General features: G+C 46.7%; 1 protein-coding gene across 1 annotated transcript in view; it reads right to left on the bottom strand.

Moving 5' to 3' along the window:
- LOC138853955 (uncharacterized) overlaps positions 1–22,600 on the bottom strand; it is a 53,302-nt gene extending 30,702 nt beyond the window's left edge. Inside the window, exon 1 of the mRNA XM_070094001.1 lies at positions 20,914–22,600. Coding sequence (XP_069950102.1) covers positions 20,914–21,194 — 281 coding nt within the window. The 5' untranslated portion in view covers positions 21,195–22,600. The remainder of the gene's footprint in view (positions 1–20,913) is intronic.
- Between the last annotated feature and the right edge of the window lie 288 nt (positions 22,601–22,888).

Genomic DNA, 22,888 nt, shown 5'->3' with positions numbered 1-22,888 from the left:
TGTGAGGGCTGAGGGCCACTTTGAACCTGTCCTGTGAGGGCTGAGAGCCACGTTGAACCTGTCCTGTGAGGGCTGAGAGCCACGTTGAACCTGTCCTGTGAGAGCTGAGGGCCACGTTGAACCTGTCCTGTGAGGGCTGAGAGCCACGTTGAACCTGTCCTGTGAGGGCTGAGAGCCACTTTGAACCTGTCCTGTGAGGGCTGAGAGCCACGTTGAACCTGTCCTGTGAGGGCTGAGAGCCACGTTGAACCTGTCCTGTGAGGGCTGAGGGCCACGTTGAACCTGTCCTGTGAGAGCTGAGGGCCACTTTGAACCTGTCCTGTGAGGGCTGAGAGCCACGTTGAACCTGTCCTGTGAGGGCTGAGAGTCACGTTGAACCTGTCCTGTGAGGGCTGAGAGCCACGTTGAACCTGTCCTGTGAGGGCTGAGGGCCACTTTGAACCTGTCCTGTGAGGGCTGAGAGCCACGTTGAACCTGTCCTGTGAGGGCTGAGAGCCACGTTGAACCTGTCCTGTGAGGGCTGAGAGCCACGTTGAACCTGTCCTGTGAGGGCTGAGAGCCACGTTGAACCTGTCCTGTGAGGGCTAGGAGCCACGTTGAACCTGTCCTGTGAGGGCTGAGAGCCACGTTGAACCTGTCCTGTGAGGGCTGAGAGCCACGTTGAACCTGTCCTGTGAGGGCTGAGAACCACGTTGAACATGTCCTGTGAGGGCTGAGAGCCACGTTGAACCTGTCCTGTGAGGGCTGAAGGCCACGTTGAACCTGTCCTGTGAGGGCTGAGAGCCACGTTGAACCTGTCCTGTGAGGGCTGAGAGCCACGTTGAACCTGTCCTGTGAGGGCTGAGGGCTACGTTGAACCTGTCCTGTGAGGGCTGAGAGCCACGTTGAACCTGTCCTGTGAGGGCTGAGAGTCACGTTGAACCTGTCCTGTGAGGGCTAAGGGCCACGTTGAACCTGTCCTGTGAGGGCTGAGAGCCACGTTGAACCTGTCCTGTGAGGGCTGAGAGCCACGTTGAACCTGTCCTGTGAGGGCTGAGGGCCACTTTGAACCTGTCCTGTGAGGGCTGAGAGCCACGTTGAACCTGTCCTGTGAGGGCTGAGAGCCACGTTGAACCTGTCCTTTGAGGGCTGAGAGCCACGTTGAACCTGTCCTGTGAGGGCTGAGAGCCACGTTGAACCTGTCCTGTGAGGGCTGGGAGCCACGTTGAACCTGTCCTGTGAGGGCTGAGAGCCACGTTGAACCTGTCCTGTGAGGGCTGAGAGCCACGTTGAACCTGTCCTGTGAGGGCTGAGAACCACGTTGAACATGTCCTGTGAGGGCTGAGAGCCACGTTGAACCTGTCCTGTGAGGGCTGAAGGCCACGTTGAACCTGTCCTGTGAGGGCTGAGAGCCACGTTGAACCTGTCCTGTGAGGGCTGAGAGCCACGTTGAACCTGTCCTGTGAGGGCTGAGGGCTACGTTGAACCTGTCCTGTGAGGGCTGAGAGCCACGTTGAACCTGTCCTGTGAGGGCTGAGAGTCACGTTGAACCTGTCCTGTGAGGGCTAAGGGCCACGTTGAACCTGTCCTGTGAGGGCTGAGAGCCACGTTGAACCTGTCCTGTGAGGGCTGAGAGCCACGTTGAACCTGTCCTGTGAGGGCTGAGAGCCACGTTGAACCTGTCCTGTGAGGGCTGAGAGCCACGTTGAACCTGTCCTGTGAGGGCTGAGAGCCACGTTGAACCTGTCCTGTGAGGGCTGAGTCACGTTGAACCTGTCCTGTGAGGGCTGAGAGCCACGTTGAACCTGTCCTGTGAGGGCTGAGGGCCACGTTGAACCTGTCCTGTGAGGGCTGAGGGCCACGTTGAACCTATCCTGTGAGGGCTGAGAGCCACGTTGAACCTGTCCTGTGAGGGCTGAGAGCCACGTTGAACCTGTCCTGTGAGGGCTGAGAGCCACGTTGAACCTGTCCTGTGAGGGCTGAGAGCCACGTTGAACCTGTCCTGTGAGGGCTGGGAGCCACGTTGAACCTGTCCTGTGAGGGCTGAGAGCCACGTTGAACCTGTCCTGTGAGGGCTGAGAGCCACGTTGAACCTGTCATGTGAGGGCTGAGAGTCACGTTGAACCTGTCCTGTGAGGGCTGAGAGCCACGTTGAACCTGTCCTGTGAGGGTTGAGAGCCACGTTGAACCTGTCCTGTGAGGGCTGAGAGCCACGTTGAACCTGTCCTGTGAGGGCTGGGAGCCACGTTGAACCTGTCCTGTGAGGGCTGAGAGCCACGTTGAACCTGTCCTGTGAGGGCTGAGAGCCACGTTGAACCTGTTCTGTGAGGGCTGAGAGCCACGTTGAACCTGTCCTGTGAGGGCTGAGAACCACGTTGAACCTGTCCTGTGAGGGCTGAGAGTCACGTTGAACCTGTCCTGTGAGGGCTGAGAGCCTCGTTGAACTTGTCCTGTGAGGGCTGAGAGCCACGTTGAACCTGTCCTGTGAGGGCTGAGAGCCAGGTTGAACCTGTCCTGTGAGGGCTGAGAGCCAGGTTGAACCTGTCCTGTGAGGGCTGAGAGTCACGTTGAACCTGTTCTGTGAGGGCTGAGGGCCACGTTGAACCTGTCCTGTGAGGGCTGAGAGCCACGTTGAACCTGTCCTGTGAGGGCTGAGTCACGTTGAACCTGTCCTGTGAGGGCTGAGAGCCACGTTGAACCTGTCCTGTGAGGGCTGAGGGCCACGTTGAACCTATCCTGTGAGGGCTGAGAGCCACGTTGAACCTGTCCTGTGAGGGCTGAGAGTCACGTTGAACCTGTCCTGTGAGGGCTGAGGGCCACGTTGAACCTGTCCTGTGAGGGCTGAGAGCCACGTTGAACCTGTCCTGTGAGGGCTGAGAGCCACGTTGAACCTGTCCTGTGAGGGCTGAGAGCCACGTTGAACCTGTCCTGTGAGGGCTGAGAGCCACGTTGAACCTGTCCTGTGAAGCTGAGAGCCACGTTGAACCTGTCCTGTGAGGGCTGAGAGCCACGTTGAACCTGTCCTGTGAGGGCTGAGAGCCACGTTGAACCTGTCCTGTGAGGGCTGAGAGCCACGTTGAACCTGTCCTGTGAGGGCTGAGAGCCACGTTGAACCTGTCCTGTGAGAGCTGAGGGCCACTTTGAACCTGTCCTGTGAGGGCTGAGAGCCACGTTGAACGTGTCCTGTGAGGGCTGAGAACCACGTTGAACCTGTCCTGTGAGGGCTGAGAACCACATTGAACCTGTCCTGTGAGGGCTGAGAGCCACGTTGAACCTGTCCTGTGAGGGCTGAGAACCACGTTGAACCTGTCCTGTGAGGGCTGAGAACCACGTTGAACCTGTCCTGTGAGGGCTGAGAACCACATTGAACCTGTCCTGTGAGGGCTGAGAGCCACGTTGAACCTGTCCTGTGAGGGCTGAGAGCCACGTTGAACCTGTCCTGTGAGGGCTGAGAGCCACGTTGAACCTGTCCTGTGAGGGCTGAGAGCCACGTTGAACCTGTCCTGTGAGGGCTGAGAACCACGTTGAACCTGTCCTGTGAGGGCTGAGAACCACGTTGAACCTGTCCTGTGAGGGCTGAGAGCCACGTTGAACCTGTCCTGTGAGGGCTGAGAGCCACGTTGAACCTGTCCTGTGAGGGCTGAGAACCACGTTGAACCTGTCCTGTGAGGGCTGAGAACCACGTTGAACCTGTCCTGTGAGGGCTGAGAGCCACGTTGAACCTGTCCTGTGAGGGCTGAGGGCCACGTTGAACCTGTCCTGTGAGGGCTGAGAGCCACGTTGAACCTGTCCTGTGAGGGCTGAGAGCCACGTTGAACCTGTCCTGTGAAGCTGAGAGCCACGTTGAACCTGTTCTGTGAGGGCTGGGAGCCACGTTGAACCTGTCCTGTGAGGCTGAGAGCCACGTTGAACCTGTCCTGTGAAGCTGAGAGCCACGTTGAACCTGTCCTGTGAGGGCTGAGAACCACGTTGAACCTGTCCTGTGAGGGCTGAGAACCACGTTGAACCTGTCCTGTGAGGGCTGAGAACCACGTTGAACCTTTTCTGTCTGACTTCTACAGACTTAGGTCTTTTACACGTGTTCAAGGAACACTGCAGCAGGCCTACGGGCCCATACTAGGCAGGGCCAAGTCACTCACTTAACGAGCAAGCCTACTGACCCATACTAGGCAGGTCCAAGTCACTCAAGAAAATAAAAAAAACATTTACGGGCGCAAGTACAGATCCTTGGGGGACCCCAGAGCTCACATCTTCCCACCACCAGGACAGTGTTCCTTCATCTTTCAAAGGGTCGCAGTTTTGCTGATGCTTCAGTGGACTATGTAAATTAAAAGGACACAAGTGCAACTAATATGACATTTATAATGGCTTGATAAAGCTCCTGGAGAGCGAAACGTTGCCAATATAAATGTCACATTAGTTACACTTGTGTCCTTTTACTTTACATATTGCCGGTAATTCTAACAACTTTATTACATTCAGTGGACTAGTTCACCTTACCTTGAAGCCTGGTCACAGACCGGCCCGCGCGGGCTTTGACCCCCGAAACCCTCTACAGGTATACTCCAGGTATACCTTCCTCCCGTAGCGTGAAGTTTACAAGTTAGTTTACCAGCCACACACAGGTAAACACACACACACACACGTAAACACACACACACACACGTAAACACACACACACACACGTAAACACACACACACGTAAACACACACACACACACACACACGTAAACACACACACACACACACGTAAACACACACACACACACACGTAAACACACACACACACACACGTAAACACACACACACACACACGTAAACACACACACACACACACGTAAACACACACACACACACACACGTAAACACACACACACACATACACACGTAAACACACACACACACACACGTAAACACACACACACACACACACGTAAACACACACACACACACACACGTAAACACACACACACACACACGTAAACACACACACACACACACGTAAACACACACACACACACACGTAAACACACACACACACACACGTAAACACACACACACACACACGTAAACACACACACACACACACACGTAAACACACACACACACACACGTAAACACACACACACACACACGTAAACACACACACACACACGTAAAAACACACACACACACACGTAAACACACACACACACACGTAAACACACACACACACACACACGTAAACACACACACACACACACACGTAAACACACACACACACACATACACACACACAAGGTTCCTTCAGTCTCTCGCTACTTATAGATTCTTAGCACCGCAACGTAACCAATCTATAGTGTTGCAAAATGCATGTACATTGTTGCGAAGTGCAGCAGGTAAAAGTTGGCTGCAGGTGTGTACATTTGGTACAAGCGTACGCCACACCTGCAGGTGTGTCGCAAGATCAACACACATGACGCTAAGGCTTGGTTCAGAGTGACGCGAGACCTCACCGTATCGTTACTGTGTAAAAGCGGTGTGAGAATCACCGTAGCACATCACACACACACACACACACACACACACACACACACACACACACACACACACACACACACACACACACACACACACACACACACACACACACACACACACACACACACACACACACACACGCACACACACACACACACACACACACACACACACACACACACACACACACACACATACACACACACACACACACACACACACACACACACACACACACACACACACACACACACACACACACACACACACACACACACACACACACACACACATACACACACACACACACACACACACACACACACACACACACACACGCACACACACACACACACACACACACACACACACACACACACACACACACACACACGCACACACACACACACACACACACACACAGACACACACACACACACACACACACACACACACACACACACACACACACACACACACACACACACACACACACACACACACACACACACACACACACACACACACACACACACACACACACACACACACACACACACACACACATACACACACACACACACACACGCACACACACACACACACACACACACACACACACACACACACACACACACACACACACACACACACACACACACACACACACACACACACACACATACACGATATACAAAATACTACGTGGAATAGACAAGGTGGACAGAGACAGGATGTTCCAGAGATGGGACACAGAAACAAGGGGTCACAATCCGAAGTTGAAGACCCAGATGAATCAAAGAGATGTTAGGAAGTATTTCTTCAGTCACAGAGTTGTCAGGAAGTGGAATAATCTGACAAGTGAAGTAGTGGAGGCAGGAACCATTCATAGTTTTAAGATGAGGTACGATAAAGCTCTTGGAGCAGGGAGAGAGAGGACCTAGTAGCTATCAGTGAAGAGGCGGGGCCAGGAGCTATATCTCGACCCCTGCAACCACAAATAGGTGAGTATATAACAACTCAGCCAGGATATGATCAAATCAGCATGTGTGGGGGGATTGATCCAGTCTGCTTAAAGGGGTTTAAATCCTATCGACTGCACCAACACTTCATTAAAAATATTTTAATATCTAGAATAAGAATTAAAGTTAATTCTCAGTGTATATACTGAGAGATATATCTCTCAGTGTATATACCCTTGTTTAAGGTATACTCTCAGAGTATATACATAACATTCTAACAGGGATCACAACACGAGGATTACTGTGATCCACTAACAACAGTGATCTAGTAGCAACAGTGATCTAGTAACAACAGTGATCTAGTAACAACAGTGATCTAGTAACAACAGTGATCTAGTAACAACAGTGATCTAGTAACAGCAGTGATTTAGTAACAACAGTGATCTAGTAACAACAGTGATCTACTAACAACAGTGGACCACTAACAACAGTGATCCACTAACAACAGTGATCCAGCAACAACAGTGATCCAGTAATAATAGTGAACAGGTAACAACAGAGATCCACTAACAACAGTGATCTAGTAACAACAGTGATCCACTAACAACAGAGATCCACTAACGACAGTGGTCCACTAACAACAGTGATCCACTAACAACAGAGATCCACCAACAACAGTGAACCACTAACAACAGAGATCCACCAACAACAGTGAACTACTAACAACAGAGATCCACCAACAACAGAGATCCACCAACGACAGTGGTCCACTAACAACAGTGATCCACTAACAGCAATGATTCACTAACAACAATGTTCCACTAGCAACAGTGATCCACCAACAACAATGATCCATTAACAACAGTGAACAACTAACAACAGAGATCCACTAATAACAGAGATCCACTAACGACAGTGATCCACTAACAGCAATTATCCACTAGCAACAGGGATCCACTAACAACAGTGGACCACTAACAACAGTGAACCACTAACAACAGAGATCCAATAACGACAGTGATCCACTAACAGCAATGATCCACTAACAACAGAGGATCACTGGTGGTTACAGTATTTACGATCAAATTCATTTTACATTTAGGTAATTACCGAATCACTGACTCGGCCAGAGACTAATTATGGTTAATTATAGGGAATTATGGACAATTATGGACGATTATAGGCTAGGCAGCTTGCCACAGTGTTCTGTTGTGGGGTCTTTTGTTGTGAGGTCTTCCGTTGTGAGATCTTCCGTTGTAAATTGTTCCAGCCAGGGTACTGTCAGTTGTTCCAACCGAGATACCACTGTAATTGACCCAGACTCTCGCTACATTACGTGATGTGACATCGTAGTACGTTGTGGGGATGACGTACTACGATGACGCAGGAGTCTGTGTACGTCTCTCTCTCTCTCGCTCTCTCTCTCCGATAGAGGAGGGAATGAGAGAGAACTCGCCGATAGAGGAGGGGGAGTGAGAGAACTCGCCGATAGAGGAGGGAGAGAGGGGGGAGTGGGTGTGCCTTCCCTCATTCGCATTGGTCAATAATGTTGTATAATTTACTTCTGAAGGCAGGTGCTCCTTTGTGCTGTGTAACCTGTCGTTCCCCGTAGTCTCAGCGGTGTTCCAGGGGCGTCAGCGGTGTTCCTGGTGCGTCAGTGGTGTTCCAGGACCGTCAGCAGCGTTCCAGGAACGTCAGCGGTATTCCAGGAGCTTCAGCGGTATTCCAGTAACGTCATTTGTGTTCCAGGAACTCTAAGAGTGTTCCAAGAACGCCAACAGTGTTCCAGGAACGCCAACAGTGTTCCAGGAATGCTAACAGTGTTCCTGGAACGCCAACAGTGTTCCAGGAATGTTAGCAGTGTTCCTTGAACGCCAGCAATGTTCCAGAAACGCCAACAGTGTTCCAGGAATGCTAACAGTGTTCCAGGAACTTTGTGATCTTAACAGATGATTCTGAATCTCACATAACAAACAAAATTAAAAAAAAAAAAACTCAGCGTTTCGCTCCCATACAAGTACTAGGTATCTCAGAAACGATAAATAATAAAATACATATGTAGCGCTGAGAAAACTATATACGAAACATTTCGTTCACAATCGGCTTATTTGATGGTTCCCTTGTAGGAGGCCCCGAGTTGGTACACTCGTAGTTGTTACTGTCTTGTTTGCATATTATAGCTGCAGTAAACCATAACTCGGGGCCTCCTGCGAGTGAAACACCCTGTAGTTGAGAGAGGCGAGGTGGAAGTTGGGGATGCAGGCGAATAGGTCACCTGATTGTGGTGCATTTGGTAAGGTTAGTGTCAGATTAGCGAGTCTCCTTTATGGACTGAATCCTTTCCCTGAATTCTGGGACACTGTGTTAGATACCACAATTAAAGTTGCTTCTTGACATGGTCTCTTTTGTAAATCATATTCCTTGGTTACTAATGTAACACTGTTATATTCCACCAGGTGTTCATCAGGTTGTCCCTTTCTTTTCACACAAATATTTGTGTCCCGTTAAGTGTTGGCACAAGAACCTGGACGTCTCACCTACAGATACCTCCGTTAAGTGTTGGCACAAGAACCTGGACGTCTCACCTACAGATACCTCCGTTAAGTGTTGGCACAAGAACCTGGACGTCTCACCTACAGATACCTCATCGCATTTCTCGCAAGGAATCACAAACTCCTGCTTCAGTCTAGATGACCCTAGTTGGCCTTCATTTTGAATTTAGCAAGAGCCTTGGTAATGTTACTAATTACTTTAACAAGTGGGAGAAAAACATGCCTTACTGGTGACACTTCACTAGTGGGTTTGTTCATAGTGAGGTGAATACATCTCTTGCAGTTTGACAGATGTAAAGTATGTGGCCTGCCTTATGGTCACTATCTTGAACTCCATGTGCTTAATTATCCATTTATTGAGGAATATAGAGAGAGACAGTATAATAACCTATGTGACATATCAAGATATCTTATTAATGAAAGCAAGATATCAGATGTACTCCAGCTAACCCTTTTGGGCCTAGTTTCTAGGCCTTTTGTGTATCCATATGCTCTTGTGCTGCCCTCCACAGGGTGGATATGAAGTGCACAATAAACTATCCACTTCGGTGGCAAAATCTAAATCCTGCAGTGTCAGGTAAAGTACTAGGAATCCACTGAAGGTGTGCAAATACTTGGCTAACGTGGTCACGTTCCTCTTTGAGGAACTGTCAGCTGGAATTTCCACGTACTCTGAGAAAGAACCATATATCAGCGTCTCTCTTAGTCCCGTATCATGATGTTAGAGTGAAGTAAAGTTACGTTATCTTTGTTACGTCTAGTAGAGCGAAGAACTGAGATCGACAGTTCCTCTCCTCCTCCTCAAGTGTGAATTATGTAAATAGTCCCACGTTATTGATTCTGGTCAGAAGTGTGCTAGTCTCCTGGGGACGTGTGACCAAAATACCTTCTATATGGTATAACCATAGTACTGGGGATGAAGGTTCTGAGTCGTTCCGTCAACAAATATTCCATAAACAGATATACTAACAGAGTGGTCATGGGCTAACCAATCCCGAAGAACTGTCTGCAATTATTTTAGAAGAAACTATTGCTTAAGGTCACAAACGCTTTGCTGGGAAACCTCAAGGCCAGTTTTCTGCTTGATCTTGTTCTCTTGCTGTGACGGGAACACTAGTGAAGAGTCCTCTCACGTCGAAGCTTATCACACGTCTTTTTACCACCCCTAAATTTTTAATAGCTGAAGAACTTGACAAAGCTTGGCGAACATCCTCTGTTTTAAAAGTTTCCATACTGCTTCAGTGTCATTTATTAACACTGTGTGGTTAATACAACCTCAACTCAACTAACCCCTTAGATCCTATTGTCTAAGAGTCTCGCATTAAATAAAGTGTGACGAATGCTAGGATTAGGCAAATCCTCTAAAATATCGTTGGCCCAAGTTATGAGGAATCTAGAATCTCCACTTCTGTTACATTACGTAGTTGTATAACATGTCACATGGAGGCTATAATTTGGCAAAGATCCTGAATTATACCACTCTAAGCTGATCCTATAATTCGTTCTGTGGATAAATGATTGTACTTAAAAATAACTGTAGACAAAACTTACACGTCTATGAGGATTAAATTTTAATGTACAGAGAAAACTAAATTTAAACGTAACAGAGAACAACTAAATTTAAACGTAACAGAGAGCAACTAAATTTAAACGTAACAGAGAACAACTAAATTTAAACGTAACAGAGAGCAACTAAATTTAAACGTAACAGAGAACAACTAAATTTAAACGTAACAGAGAGCAACTAAATTTAAACGTAACAGAGAACAACTAAATTTAAACGTAACAGAGAGCAACTAAATTTAAACGTAACAGAGAGCAACTAAATTTAAACGTAACAGAGAGCAACTAAATTTAAACGTAACAGAGAACAACTAAATTTAAACGTAACAGAGAGCAACTAAATTTAAACGTAACAGAGAGCAACTAAATTTAAACGTAACAGAGAACAACTAAATTTAAACGTAACAGAGAGCAAATTAATTTAAACGTAACAGAGAGCAAATTAATTTAAACGAAACAGAGAGCAAGTAAATTTAAACGTAACAGAGAACAACTAAATTTAAACGTAACAGAGAGCAAATTAATTTAAACGTAACAGAGAGCAAATTAATTTAAACGTAACAGAGAGAAAATTAATTTAAACGTAAGAGAGAAGCTAAGGACAACTAACTGGTAGTTTTAAATCATTATACAGAGAGGACAGAGTGACTGGTCATTACTCACGACCCAGAGATGTGATAAATGGTTGAGGAAACGTTTCACTTCATCGGTCCATTACAAAGAAGAACTGTGTAATGAGGAGTCTGAGGTGATCAGTCCCTCAGCCTGGAGTAGATGTAATCAGTCCATCAATCTTGACAAAAATACAGCATATGCTGTATTCTTATCAAGACTGAGGGATTGATTACCACAATCTCCTTTTGTATTGGACTGATAGTCACTGTGTGGCGAAACGTTTCCTCAGTAAAGATACCCGTGTTGCACATGTGTCTAATTTATCAATATATTGGTTGATAATACCAATGTTGATTCCAAGGAACACTGTTGCTCTGGTGTAGACCAGAGGCCTTGGTAATACTTTTTGTGTATAGGCTTAGCTTCACGATACTTTGTAGGCCTAAGCAACCGCACTCATTAACACGGTGATGCTGGCAGTCAGTAACACAGGCAGTAACAGAATCAGTAACACAGACACTAACAGAATCAGTAACACAAACAGTAATATAATCAGTAACACAGGCAGTAACAGAATCAGTAACACAAACAGTAACATAATTGGTAACACAGGCAGCAACAGAATCAGTAACACAAACAGTAACAGAATCAGTAACACAGGCACTAACAGAATCAGTAACACAAACAGTAATATTATCAGTAACACAGGCAGTAACATAATCAGTAACACAGGCACTAACAGAATCAGTAACACAAACAGTAATATAATCAGTAACACAGGCAGTAAAAGAATCAGTAACACAAACAGTAATATAATCAGTAACACAGGCAGTAACAGAATCAGTAACACAGGCACTAACAGAATCAGTAACACAAACAGTAATATAATCAGTAACACAGGCAGTAAAAGAATCAGTAACACAAACAGTAATATAATCAGTAACACAGGCAGTAACAGAATCAGTAACACAGGCACTAACAGAATCAGTAACACAAACAGTAATATAATCAGTAACACAGGCAGTAAAAGAATCAGTAACACAAACAGTAATATAATCAGTAACACAGGCAGTAACAGAATCAGTAACACAGGCAGTAACAGAATCAGTAACACAAACAGTAATATAATCAGTAACACAGGCAGTAAAAGAGTCAGTAACACAAACAGTAATATAATCAGTAACACAGGCAGTAAAAGAATCAGTAACACAAACAGTAATATAATCAGTAACACAGGCAGTAACAGAATCAGTAACACAGGCACTAACAGAATCAGTAACACAAACAGTAATATAATCAGTAACACAGGCAGTAAAAGAATCAGTAACACAAACAGTAATATAATCAGTAACACAGGCACTAACAGAATCAGTAACACAAACAGTAATATAATCAGTAACACAGGCAGTAACAGAATCAGTAACACAAACAGTAACATAATTGGTAACACAGGCAGCAACAGAATCAGTAACACAAACAGTAACAGAATCAGTAACATAGGCATTAACAGAATCAGCAACGCAAAGAAATACATGATAATAACACAAATGTCACAGTGTAAAACAAGACAGCAACAACACAACAACAACACAACAACACAAGACAACAACAACACAAGACAACAACAACACAAGACAACAACACAAGACAACAACAACACAAGACAACAACAACACAAGACAACAACAACACAAGACAACAACAACACAAGACAACAACAACACAAGACAACAACAACACAAGACAACAACAACACAAGACAACAACAACACAAGACAACAACAACACAAGACAACAACAACACAAGACAACAACACAAGACAACAACACAAAACAACAGCAACACAAGACAACAACACAAGACAACAACAACACAATACAACAACAACAACACAAGACAACAACAACAACACAAGACAACAACAACAACACAAGACAACAACAACAACAACACAAGACAACAACAACAACACAAGACAACAACAACAACAACACAAGACAACAACAACACAAGACAACAACAACACAAGACAACAACACAAGACAACAACAACACAAGACAACAACACAAGACAACAACAACACAAGACAACAACAAGACAACAACAACAACACAAGACAACAACACAAGACAACAACAAGACAACAACAAGACAACAACACAAGACAACAACAAGACAACAACAACACAAGACAATAACAACACAAGACAACAATAACACAAGACAACAACAAGACAACAACAACACAAGACAACAACAACAACAAGACAACAACAACACAAGACAACAACAACACAAGACAACAAGACAACAACAACAACACAAGACAACAACACAAGACAACAACAAGACAACAACAAGACAACAACACAAGACAACAACAAGACAACAACACAAGACAACAACAAGACAACAACACAAGACAACAACAAGACAACAACACAAGACAACAACAAGACAACAACACAAGACAACAACAACACAAGACAACAACAATAACACAAGACAACAACAACAACACAAGACAACAACAACAACAACACAAGACAACAACAACAACACAAGACAACAACAACAACACAAGACAACAACAACACAAGACAACAACAACACAAGACAACAACAACACAAGACAACAACAACACAAGACAACAACAACACAAGACAACAACACAAGACAACAACAACACAAGACAACAACACAAGACAACAACAACACAAGACAACAACAAGACAACAACAACAACACAAGACAACAACACAAGACAACAACAAGACAACAACAACACAAGACAATAACAACACAAGACAACAATAACACAAGAAAACAACAAGACAACAACAACACAAGACAACAACAACAACAAGACAACAACAACACAAGACAACAACAACACAAGACAACAACAAGACAACAACAACAACACAAGACAACAACACAAGACAACAACAAGACAACAACAAGACAACAACACAAGACAACAACAAGACAACAACACAAGACAACAACAAGACAACAACACAAGACAACAACAAGACAACAACAACACAAGACAATAACAACACAAGACAACAACAACACAAGACAACAACAAGACAACAACAACACAAGACAACAACAACAACAAGACAACAACAACACAAGACAACAACAACACAAGACAACTACAAGACAACAACAACAACACAAGACAACAACACAAGACAACAACAAGACAACAACAAGACAACAACACAAGACAACAACAAGACAACAACAACACAAGACAACAACAACACAAGACAACAACAAGACAACAACAACACAAGACAACAACAACAACAAGACAACAACACAAGACAACAACACAAGACAACAACACAAGACAACAACAAGACAACAAGACAACAACACAAGACAACAACACAAGACAACAACAAGGCAACAACACAAGACAACAACACAAGACAACAACAACAGCAACACATTCCAATACCAGACAATTTAGTTAAATAAGAACATTAATAAAAATTAAAGCAAGTCTTTAAAACACAATTATTGAGTTGTCACGAAGTTGGAACAACTAACACCAGTGTTGCAGAACTTGGAGAGAGCAACACAACTTAGAAGAAACTGCTTTGAGGTGTTACTTAGATACAGAGAATGTGTGTGTGTGTGTTGAACACAATCTACCCCGCTCGTAACAGGCGCCCACTGTGATACCTCTTCACGTACCATGACTCGTTGCTGCCTCCCTGTCAGGTATTCCCTTATCCATTGCAGTGCCCTCCCTTTTACGTGTGCCTGATCCTCCAGCTTCTGCTGGAAGGAATAGACTCTGAAGTGTATCTGTTCGCAGATGACGTGAAGTTGATGAGAAGAATTAAATCGGACGAGGATGAGGCAGGACTGCAAAGAGACCTGGAGAGGCTGGACATGTGGTCCAGCAACTGGCTTCTCGAATTCAATCCAGCCAAATGCAAAGTCATGAAGATTGGGGAGGGCCAATAAAGACCGCAGACAGAGTATAGGCTAGGTGGACAAAGACTACAGACCTCACTCAGGGAGAAAGACCTTGGGGTGACCATAACACCGAGCACATCACCGGAGGCACACATCAACCAAATAACTGCTGCAGCATACGGGCGCCTGGCAAACCTGAGAACAGCGTTCCGATACCTTAATAAGGAATCGTTCAAGACACTGTACACTGTGTATGTTAGGCCCATACTGGAGTATGCAGCACCAGTCTGGAACCCACACCTGGTCAAGCACGTCAAGAAGTTAGAGAACGTACAAAGGTTTGCAACAAGGCTAGTCCCAGAGCTCAAGGGAATGTCGTACGAGGAAAGGTTAAGGGAAATCGGACTGACGACACTGGAGGACAGAAGGGTCAGGGGAGACATGATAACGACATACAAGATACTGCGGGGAATAGACAAGGTGGACAGAGATAGGATGTTCCAGAGAGGGGACACAGGGACAAGGGGTCACAACTGGAAGCTGAAGACTCAGACGAGTCACAGGGACGTTAGGAAGTATTTCTTCAGTCATAGAGTTGTCAGCAAGTGGAATAGCCTAGCAAGTGAAGTAGTGGAGGCAGGAACCATACATAGTTTTAAGAAGAGGTATGACAAAGCTCAGGAAGCAGAGAGAGAGAGGACCCAGTAGCGATCAGTGAAGAGGCGGGGCCAGGAGCTGAGTCTCGACCCCTGCAACCACAATTAGGTGAGTACAATTAGTTGAGTACACACACATACACACACACACACACACACACACACACACACACACACACACACACACACACACACACACACATACACACACACACACACACAAACACACACACACACACACACACACACACACACACACACACACACACACACATACACACACACATACACACACACACACACACACACACACACACACACACACACACACACACACACACACACACATACATACACACACATACACACACATACATACACACATGGAAGACAGCAAATGTAGTCCCAATCTTTAAAAAAGGAGACAGACATGAAGCACTAAACTACAGACCAGTGTCACTGACATGTATAGTATGCAAAATCATGGAGAAGATTATCAGGAGAAGAGTGGTGGAACACCTAGAAAGGAATGATCTCATCAACAGCAGCCAGCATGGTTTCAGGGACGGGAAATCCTGTGTCACAAACCTACTGGAGTTCTATGACATGGTGACAGCAGTAAGACAAGAGAGAGAGGGGTGGGTGGATTGCATTTTCTTGGACTGCAAGAAGGCGTTTGACACAGTTCCACACAAGAGATTGGTGCAAAAACTGGAGGACCAAGCAGGGATAACAGGGAAGGCACTACAATGGATCAGGGAATACTTGTCAGGAAGACAGCAGCGAGTCATGGTACGTGGCGAGGTGTCAGAGTGGGCACCTGTGACCAGCGGGGTCCCGCAGGGGTCAGTCCTAGGACCAGTGCTGTTCCTGGTATTTGTGAACGACATGACGGAAGGAATAGACTCTGAGGTGTCCCTGTTTGCAGATGACGTGAAGTTGATGAGAAGAATACACTCGATCGAAGACCAGGCAGAACTACAAAGGGATCTGGACAGGCTGCAGACCTGGTCCAGCAATTGGCTCCTGGAGTTCAATCCCACCAAGTGCAAAGTCATGAAGATTGGGGAAGGGCAAAGAAGGCCGCAGACGGAGTACAGTCTAGGGGGTCAGAGACTACAAACCTCACTCAAGGAAAAAGATCTTGGGGTGAGTATAACACCAGGCACATCTCCTGAAGCGCACATCAACCAAATAACTGCTGCAGCATATGGGCGCCTAGCAAACCTCAGAACAGCATTCCGACATCTTAATAAGGAATCGTTCAGGACCCTGTACACCGTATACGTTAGGCCCATATTGGAGTATGCGGCACCAGTTTGGAACCCACACCTAGCCAAGCACGTAAAGAAACTAGAGAAAGTGCAAAGGTTTGCAACAAGACTAGTCCCAGAGCTAAGAGGTATGTCCTACGAGGAGAGGTTAAGGGAAATCAACCTGACGACACTGGAGGACAGGAGAGATAGGGGGGACATGATAACGACATACAAAATACTGAGGGGAATTGACAAGGTGGACAAAGACAGGATGTTCCAGAGATTGGACACAGTAACAAGGGGACACAGTTGGAAGCTAAAGACACAGATGAATCACAGGGATGTTAGGAAGTATTTCTTCAGCCACAGAGTAGTCAGTAAGTGGAATAGTTTGGGAAGCGATGTAGTGGAGGCAGGATCCATACATAGCTTTAAGCAGAGGTATGATAAAGCTCACGGCTCGGGGAGAGTGACCTAGTAGCGATCAGTGAAGAGGCGGGGCCAGGAGCTCGGACTCGACCCCCGCAACCTCAACTAGGTGAGTACAACTAGGTGAGTACACATACACACACACACACACACACACACACACACACACACACACACACACACACATACATACATACACACACACATACACACACACACACACACACACACACACACACACACACACACACACACACATACATACACACACACATACACACACACACACACACACTGTACAAAGGTGTCGTGTTTACAAAATCATCGTTCCTCATAACACAAAATACATAAGTCGTTCTAAACACGTATTATTCTCGTATTAAGAACATTAAAGGTCTCGTGCCGGTGCGTTGTAACACAAGATCATTGCCACAGTGTTTGCGTTAAGCTGTCACACGCACGGCCCACCTTCGTTAATCGTAACACACAGATTTCGTAAATGGTGTTTCACTGCCATCCTGGTAAAGAATCTCTATATATTTTCTTTTACTTCCTGGGTCAAGCAAGGCATGACTATGCCCGGCTGTCCGGGGATCGAACCCCAGACACCAGCAGTGAGAGTCGCGCCTCTCACCACTGGGCTACAGTTGATCAACATTACCCCCTGAGCAATATTGATCAACTCTTCCCTTGCAAATCATTTCTCGTTTTGATGTGTCGACCATGGCAGTATGTTGCATAATATGTTGCTATGTTGTGCAACACGAGGCGTAGCAGTAAGTAGGTACCTGGGTGCAAGACACCTAACACATGCAGTCTCGTGAGGACGTACGTAGTGGTGAACGTGAGGTATGTGATGATGGCTGTAAAAGAAGTCACTGTATACAACTCAAAGAGAAGTCACCAGAAGTCCAGTGTTTACAATGACTGCAAACTGAAGTTGCCAGACTCGCTTTTGTTAGCTACCACAGGATTCTTGGTCTTATTACAAGATGGCGTCACTAGTTCTCCTTGTAGACGATATTGTGTGGTTCATGTTGGTGTGTGGTTCATGTTGGTGTGTGGTTCATGCTGGTGTGTGGTTCTTGCTGGTGTGTGGTTCATGTTGGTGTGTTGTGTGTGGTTCATGTTGGTGTGTGGTTCATGCTGGTGTGTGGTTCATGTTGGTGTGTGGTTCATGTTGGTGTGTGGTTCATGTTGGTGTGTGGTTCATGCTGGTGTGTGGTTCATGCTGGTGTGTGGTTCATGTTGGTGTGTGGTTCATGTTGGTGTGTGGTTCATGCTGGTGTGTGGTTCATGCTGGTGTGTGGTTCATGTTGGTGTGTGGTTCATGTTGGTGTGTGGTTCATGCTGGTGTGTGGTTCATGCTGGTGTGTGGTTCATGTTGGTGTGTGGTTCATGTTGGTGTGTGGTTCATGCTGGTGTGTGGTTCATGCTGGTGTGTGGTTCATGTTGGTGTGTGGTTCATGTTGGTGTGTGGTTCATGTTGGTGTGTGGTTCATGCTGGTGTGTGGTTCATGCTGGTGTGTGGTTCATGTTGGTGTGTGGTTCATGCTGGTGTGTGGTTCATGCTGGTGTGTAGTGTGTGGTTCATGCTGGTGTGTTGTGTGTGGTTCATGCTGGTGTGTTGTGTGTGGTTCATGCTGGTGTGTTGTGTGTGGTTCATGCTGGTGTGTTGTATGTGGTTCATGCTGGTGTGTTGTATGTGGTTCATGCTGGTGTGTTGTATGTGGTTCATGCTGGTGTGTTGTGAGTGGTTCATGCTGGTGTGTTGTGAGTGGTTTATGCTGGTGTGTTGTATGTGGTTCATGCTGGTGTGTGGTTCATGTTGGTGTGTGGTTCATGCTGGTGTGTGGTTCATGTTGGTGTGTGGTTCATGTTGGTGTGTGGTTCATGCTGGTGTGTGGTTCATGCTGGTGTGTGGTTCATGTTGGTGTGTGGTTCATGCTGGTGTGTGGTTCATGTTGGTGTGTGGTTCATGTTGGTGTGTGGTTCATGCTGGTGTGTGGTTCATGTTGGTGTGTGGTTCATGTTGGTGTGTGGTTCATGCTGGTGTGTGGTTCATGCTGGTGTGTGGTTCATGTTGGTGTGTGGTTCATGCTGGTGTGTGGTTCATGCTGGTGTGTAGTGTGTGGTTCATGCTGGTGTGTTGTGTGTGGTTCATGCTGGTGTGTTGTGTGTGGTTCATGCTGGTGTGTTGTGTGTGGTTCATGCTGGTGTGTTGTGTGTGGTTCATGCTGGTGTGTTGTGTGTGGTTCATGCTGGTGTGTTGTGTGTGGTTCATGCTGGTGTGTAGTGTGTGGTTCATGCTGGTGTGTTGTGTGTGGTTCATGCTGGTGTGTTGTATGTGGTTCATGCTGGTGTGTTGTATGTGGTTCATGCTGGTGTGTTGTGACTGGTTCATTCTGGCGTGTTGTGAGTGGTTCATGCTGGTGTATGTCCCCAGCAAACAGCTGTGTTATACATCACTCCCGGTGCTCTTACCCGGGTACCCCTCAACACTTCTCTCTTAACAGGGGTCAACACTACTAGTTGAACCCACTAGTCCGTCCTGGTCTCGCTTTGTTCCGGATGATAACATTCGAGGACAAACTACGAGAGGCAGAAATGAGGACGGAAATGGTTAACGATAACGTCCCGCTTGAAAACGATTTTCCCGTCCCAACTCAACGATTCTTGAGTTTTCCTCATCACTGAGCCCACTTCTAGATAAGATGGTGGCCCGGTGGCCTGGTGGCTAAAGCTCCCGCTTCACACACGGAGGGCCCGGGTTCGATTCCCGGCGGGTGGAAACATTTCGACACGTTTCCTTACACCTGTTGTCCTGTTCACCTAGCAGCAAATAGGTACCTGGGTGTTAGTCGACTGGTGTGGGTCGCATCCTGGGGGACAAGATTAAGGACCCCAATGGAAATAAGTTAGACAGTCCTCGATGACGCACTGACTTTCTTGGGTTATCCTGGGTGGCTAACCCTCCGGGGTTAAAAATCCGAACGAAATCTTATCTTATCTTATCTTACAAGTAACTATCCGAACATCTAATGCAAGGTATCTTACCCCTGGAAGTAAGATACAGACATATTAAGCAAATATCTTAAATTTAGTTGACATAGACGATGTCCTATTAACCCTTTCGGGACCAAGTTGCTAGGCCTTTTGTGTATCCACACGCTCTTGTGCTACCGTCCTTTGGATGGCTATAAGGCGCACAGTTAACTAGCCACTACCATTAACTAGATGGATATGAGATGCCCTATATACTAGCCACTACCATCCACATGACGGATATGGGGTATACAAACTAACGACTACCGTACATGGAATGGCTATGGGATGCAACAATAAACTAACTGCTACCGTCCACGGGATGGTCGGCAGTGGCTAGTCTCCAAAACTCTAACCCACGTACACAAGCGGGCGAAACGTGTCTACCTACTTTTTGCAGTTGGCGTGAGATGTTCTGAACTGTGACCTCCGTTGTATGGAGCAAGTGTATCGGAGGCAGTCAGCCCAGTAGGAGTCCACGGCTGGTGAGACTATCATGTTAAAACAGCCCGTCCATACGCCTGCCTGGTGAGGTCGGGGGGCCCTGGTAGTCGTGTACGTGGGGACCGTGGTCACGTCTGTCCGTGGCGGCCGACGTTGCAGCTTGTTCATGATGTTTGTCTTAACGAAGGTCTGTTCTGTTCTTCCGTCTATCGGGGTTCTTCCAAACATGACACTGTACAGTTAGATGTTATACCTGACGTACAAGGCACTAGTAGCTGCAGTTACTGACGTACAGGGCACTAGTAGCTGCAGTTATTGACGTACTGGGCACTAGTAGCTGCAGTTATTGACGTACTGGTCACTAGTAGCTGCAGTTATTGACGTACTGGGCACTAGTAGCTGCAGTTATTGACGTACTGGGCACTAGTAGCTGCAGTTATTGACGTACTGGTCACTAGTAGCTGCAGTTATTGACGTACAGGGCACTAGTAGCTGCAGTTATTGACGTAAAGGGCACTAGTAGCTGCAGTTATTGACGTACAGGGCACTAGTAGTTGCAGTTATTGACGTACAGGGCACTAGTAGCTGCAGTTATTGACGTACAAGGCACTAGTAGCTGCAGTTACTGACGTACAGGGCACTAGTAGCTGCAGTTATTGACGTACAGGGCACTAGTAGCTGCAGTCATTGACGTACACGGCACTTGTAGCTCTAGCTAATGACGTACAGGGCACTAGTAGCTGCAGTTACTGATGTACATGGCACTTGTAGCTCTAGCTAATGACGTATAGGACACTTAGCGGCAGTTACTGACGTACATGGCACTTGTAGCTCTAGTTAATGACGTACACGGCACTTGTAGCTCTAGCCAATGACGTATAGGACACTTAGCGGCAGTTACTGATGTACATGGCACTTGTAGCTCTAGTTAATGACGTACACGGCACTTGTAGCTCTAGCTAATGACGTACAGGGCACTAGTAGTTGCAGTTACTGATGTACAGGGCACTTGTAGCTCTAGCTAATGACGTATAGGACACTTAGCGGCAGTTACTGACGTACATGGCACTTGTAGATCTAGTTAATGACGTACACGGCACTTGTAGCTCTAGCTAATGACGTACAAGGCATCTAGCGGCAGCTACTGACGTACAGGGCACTTGTAGCTCTAGCTAATGACGTACAGGGCATCTAGCGGCAGCTACTGACGTACAAGGCACTTGTAGCTCTAGTTAATGACGTACAGGGCACTTGTAGCTCTAGCTAATGACGTATAGGACACTTAGCGGCAGTTACTGACGTACAGGGCACTTGTAACTCTAGTTAATGACGTGCAGGGCACTTGTAGCTGCAGTTACTGACGTAAAGGGCACGTAGCTCTAGTTACTGACGTACAGGGCTCTCGTAGCTCTAGTTTCTGACGCTAGCACGGCTTCATTTACCAAGCAGAGTTTTATATTTGAGATTCAGACGTAGGCAGGAGAAGTTAGGGAGAGAGAGGCAGGTCAGTCTGAGTAGTGTGAAGACTGTTCTGCAGGCTGGAGAAGGCCTGCTGCAGGGTAGGCTGACGCAGGCCCCTGCAGGGTGGTGTGTGTGGCGTGGACATGAGAGAAACAGGTCATGACTGAAGGAGTGTGAACTGCACACTACCTGCCCTCCGACACCTGTGTGCCTGCCTCAGTCCACCCACGCAGGCGCCCATCTCCTCTCACCTGCCTCAGCTTCCCCCCACCTGCCTGTCTACCTGCCTCAGCTTCCCCCCACCTACCTGTCTACCTTCCTCAGCCCTCCCCCATCTACCTGTCTACCTGCCTCAGCTTCCCCCCCCCTCCCTGTCTACCTTCCTCAGCCCGCCCCCAACTACCTGTCTACCTGCCTCAGCTTCCCCCCACCTACCTGTCTACCTGCCTCAGCCCTCCCCC

The sequence above is a fragment of the Cherax quadricarinatus genome, chromosome 44 (genome assembly GCF_038502225.1).
Source record: "Cherax quadricarinatus isolate ZL_2023a chromosome 44, ASM3850222v1, whole genome shotgun sequence".
Classification (NCBI taxonomy): Eukaryota; Metazoa; Arthropoda; class Malacostraca; order Decapoda; family Parastacidae; genus Cherax; species Cherax quadricarinatus.
The sequence above is the reverse complement of the archived record's forward strand: the minus strand, read 5'-3'. Positions and strand labels throughout refer to the sequence as shown.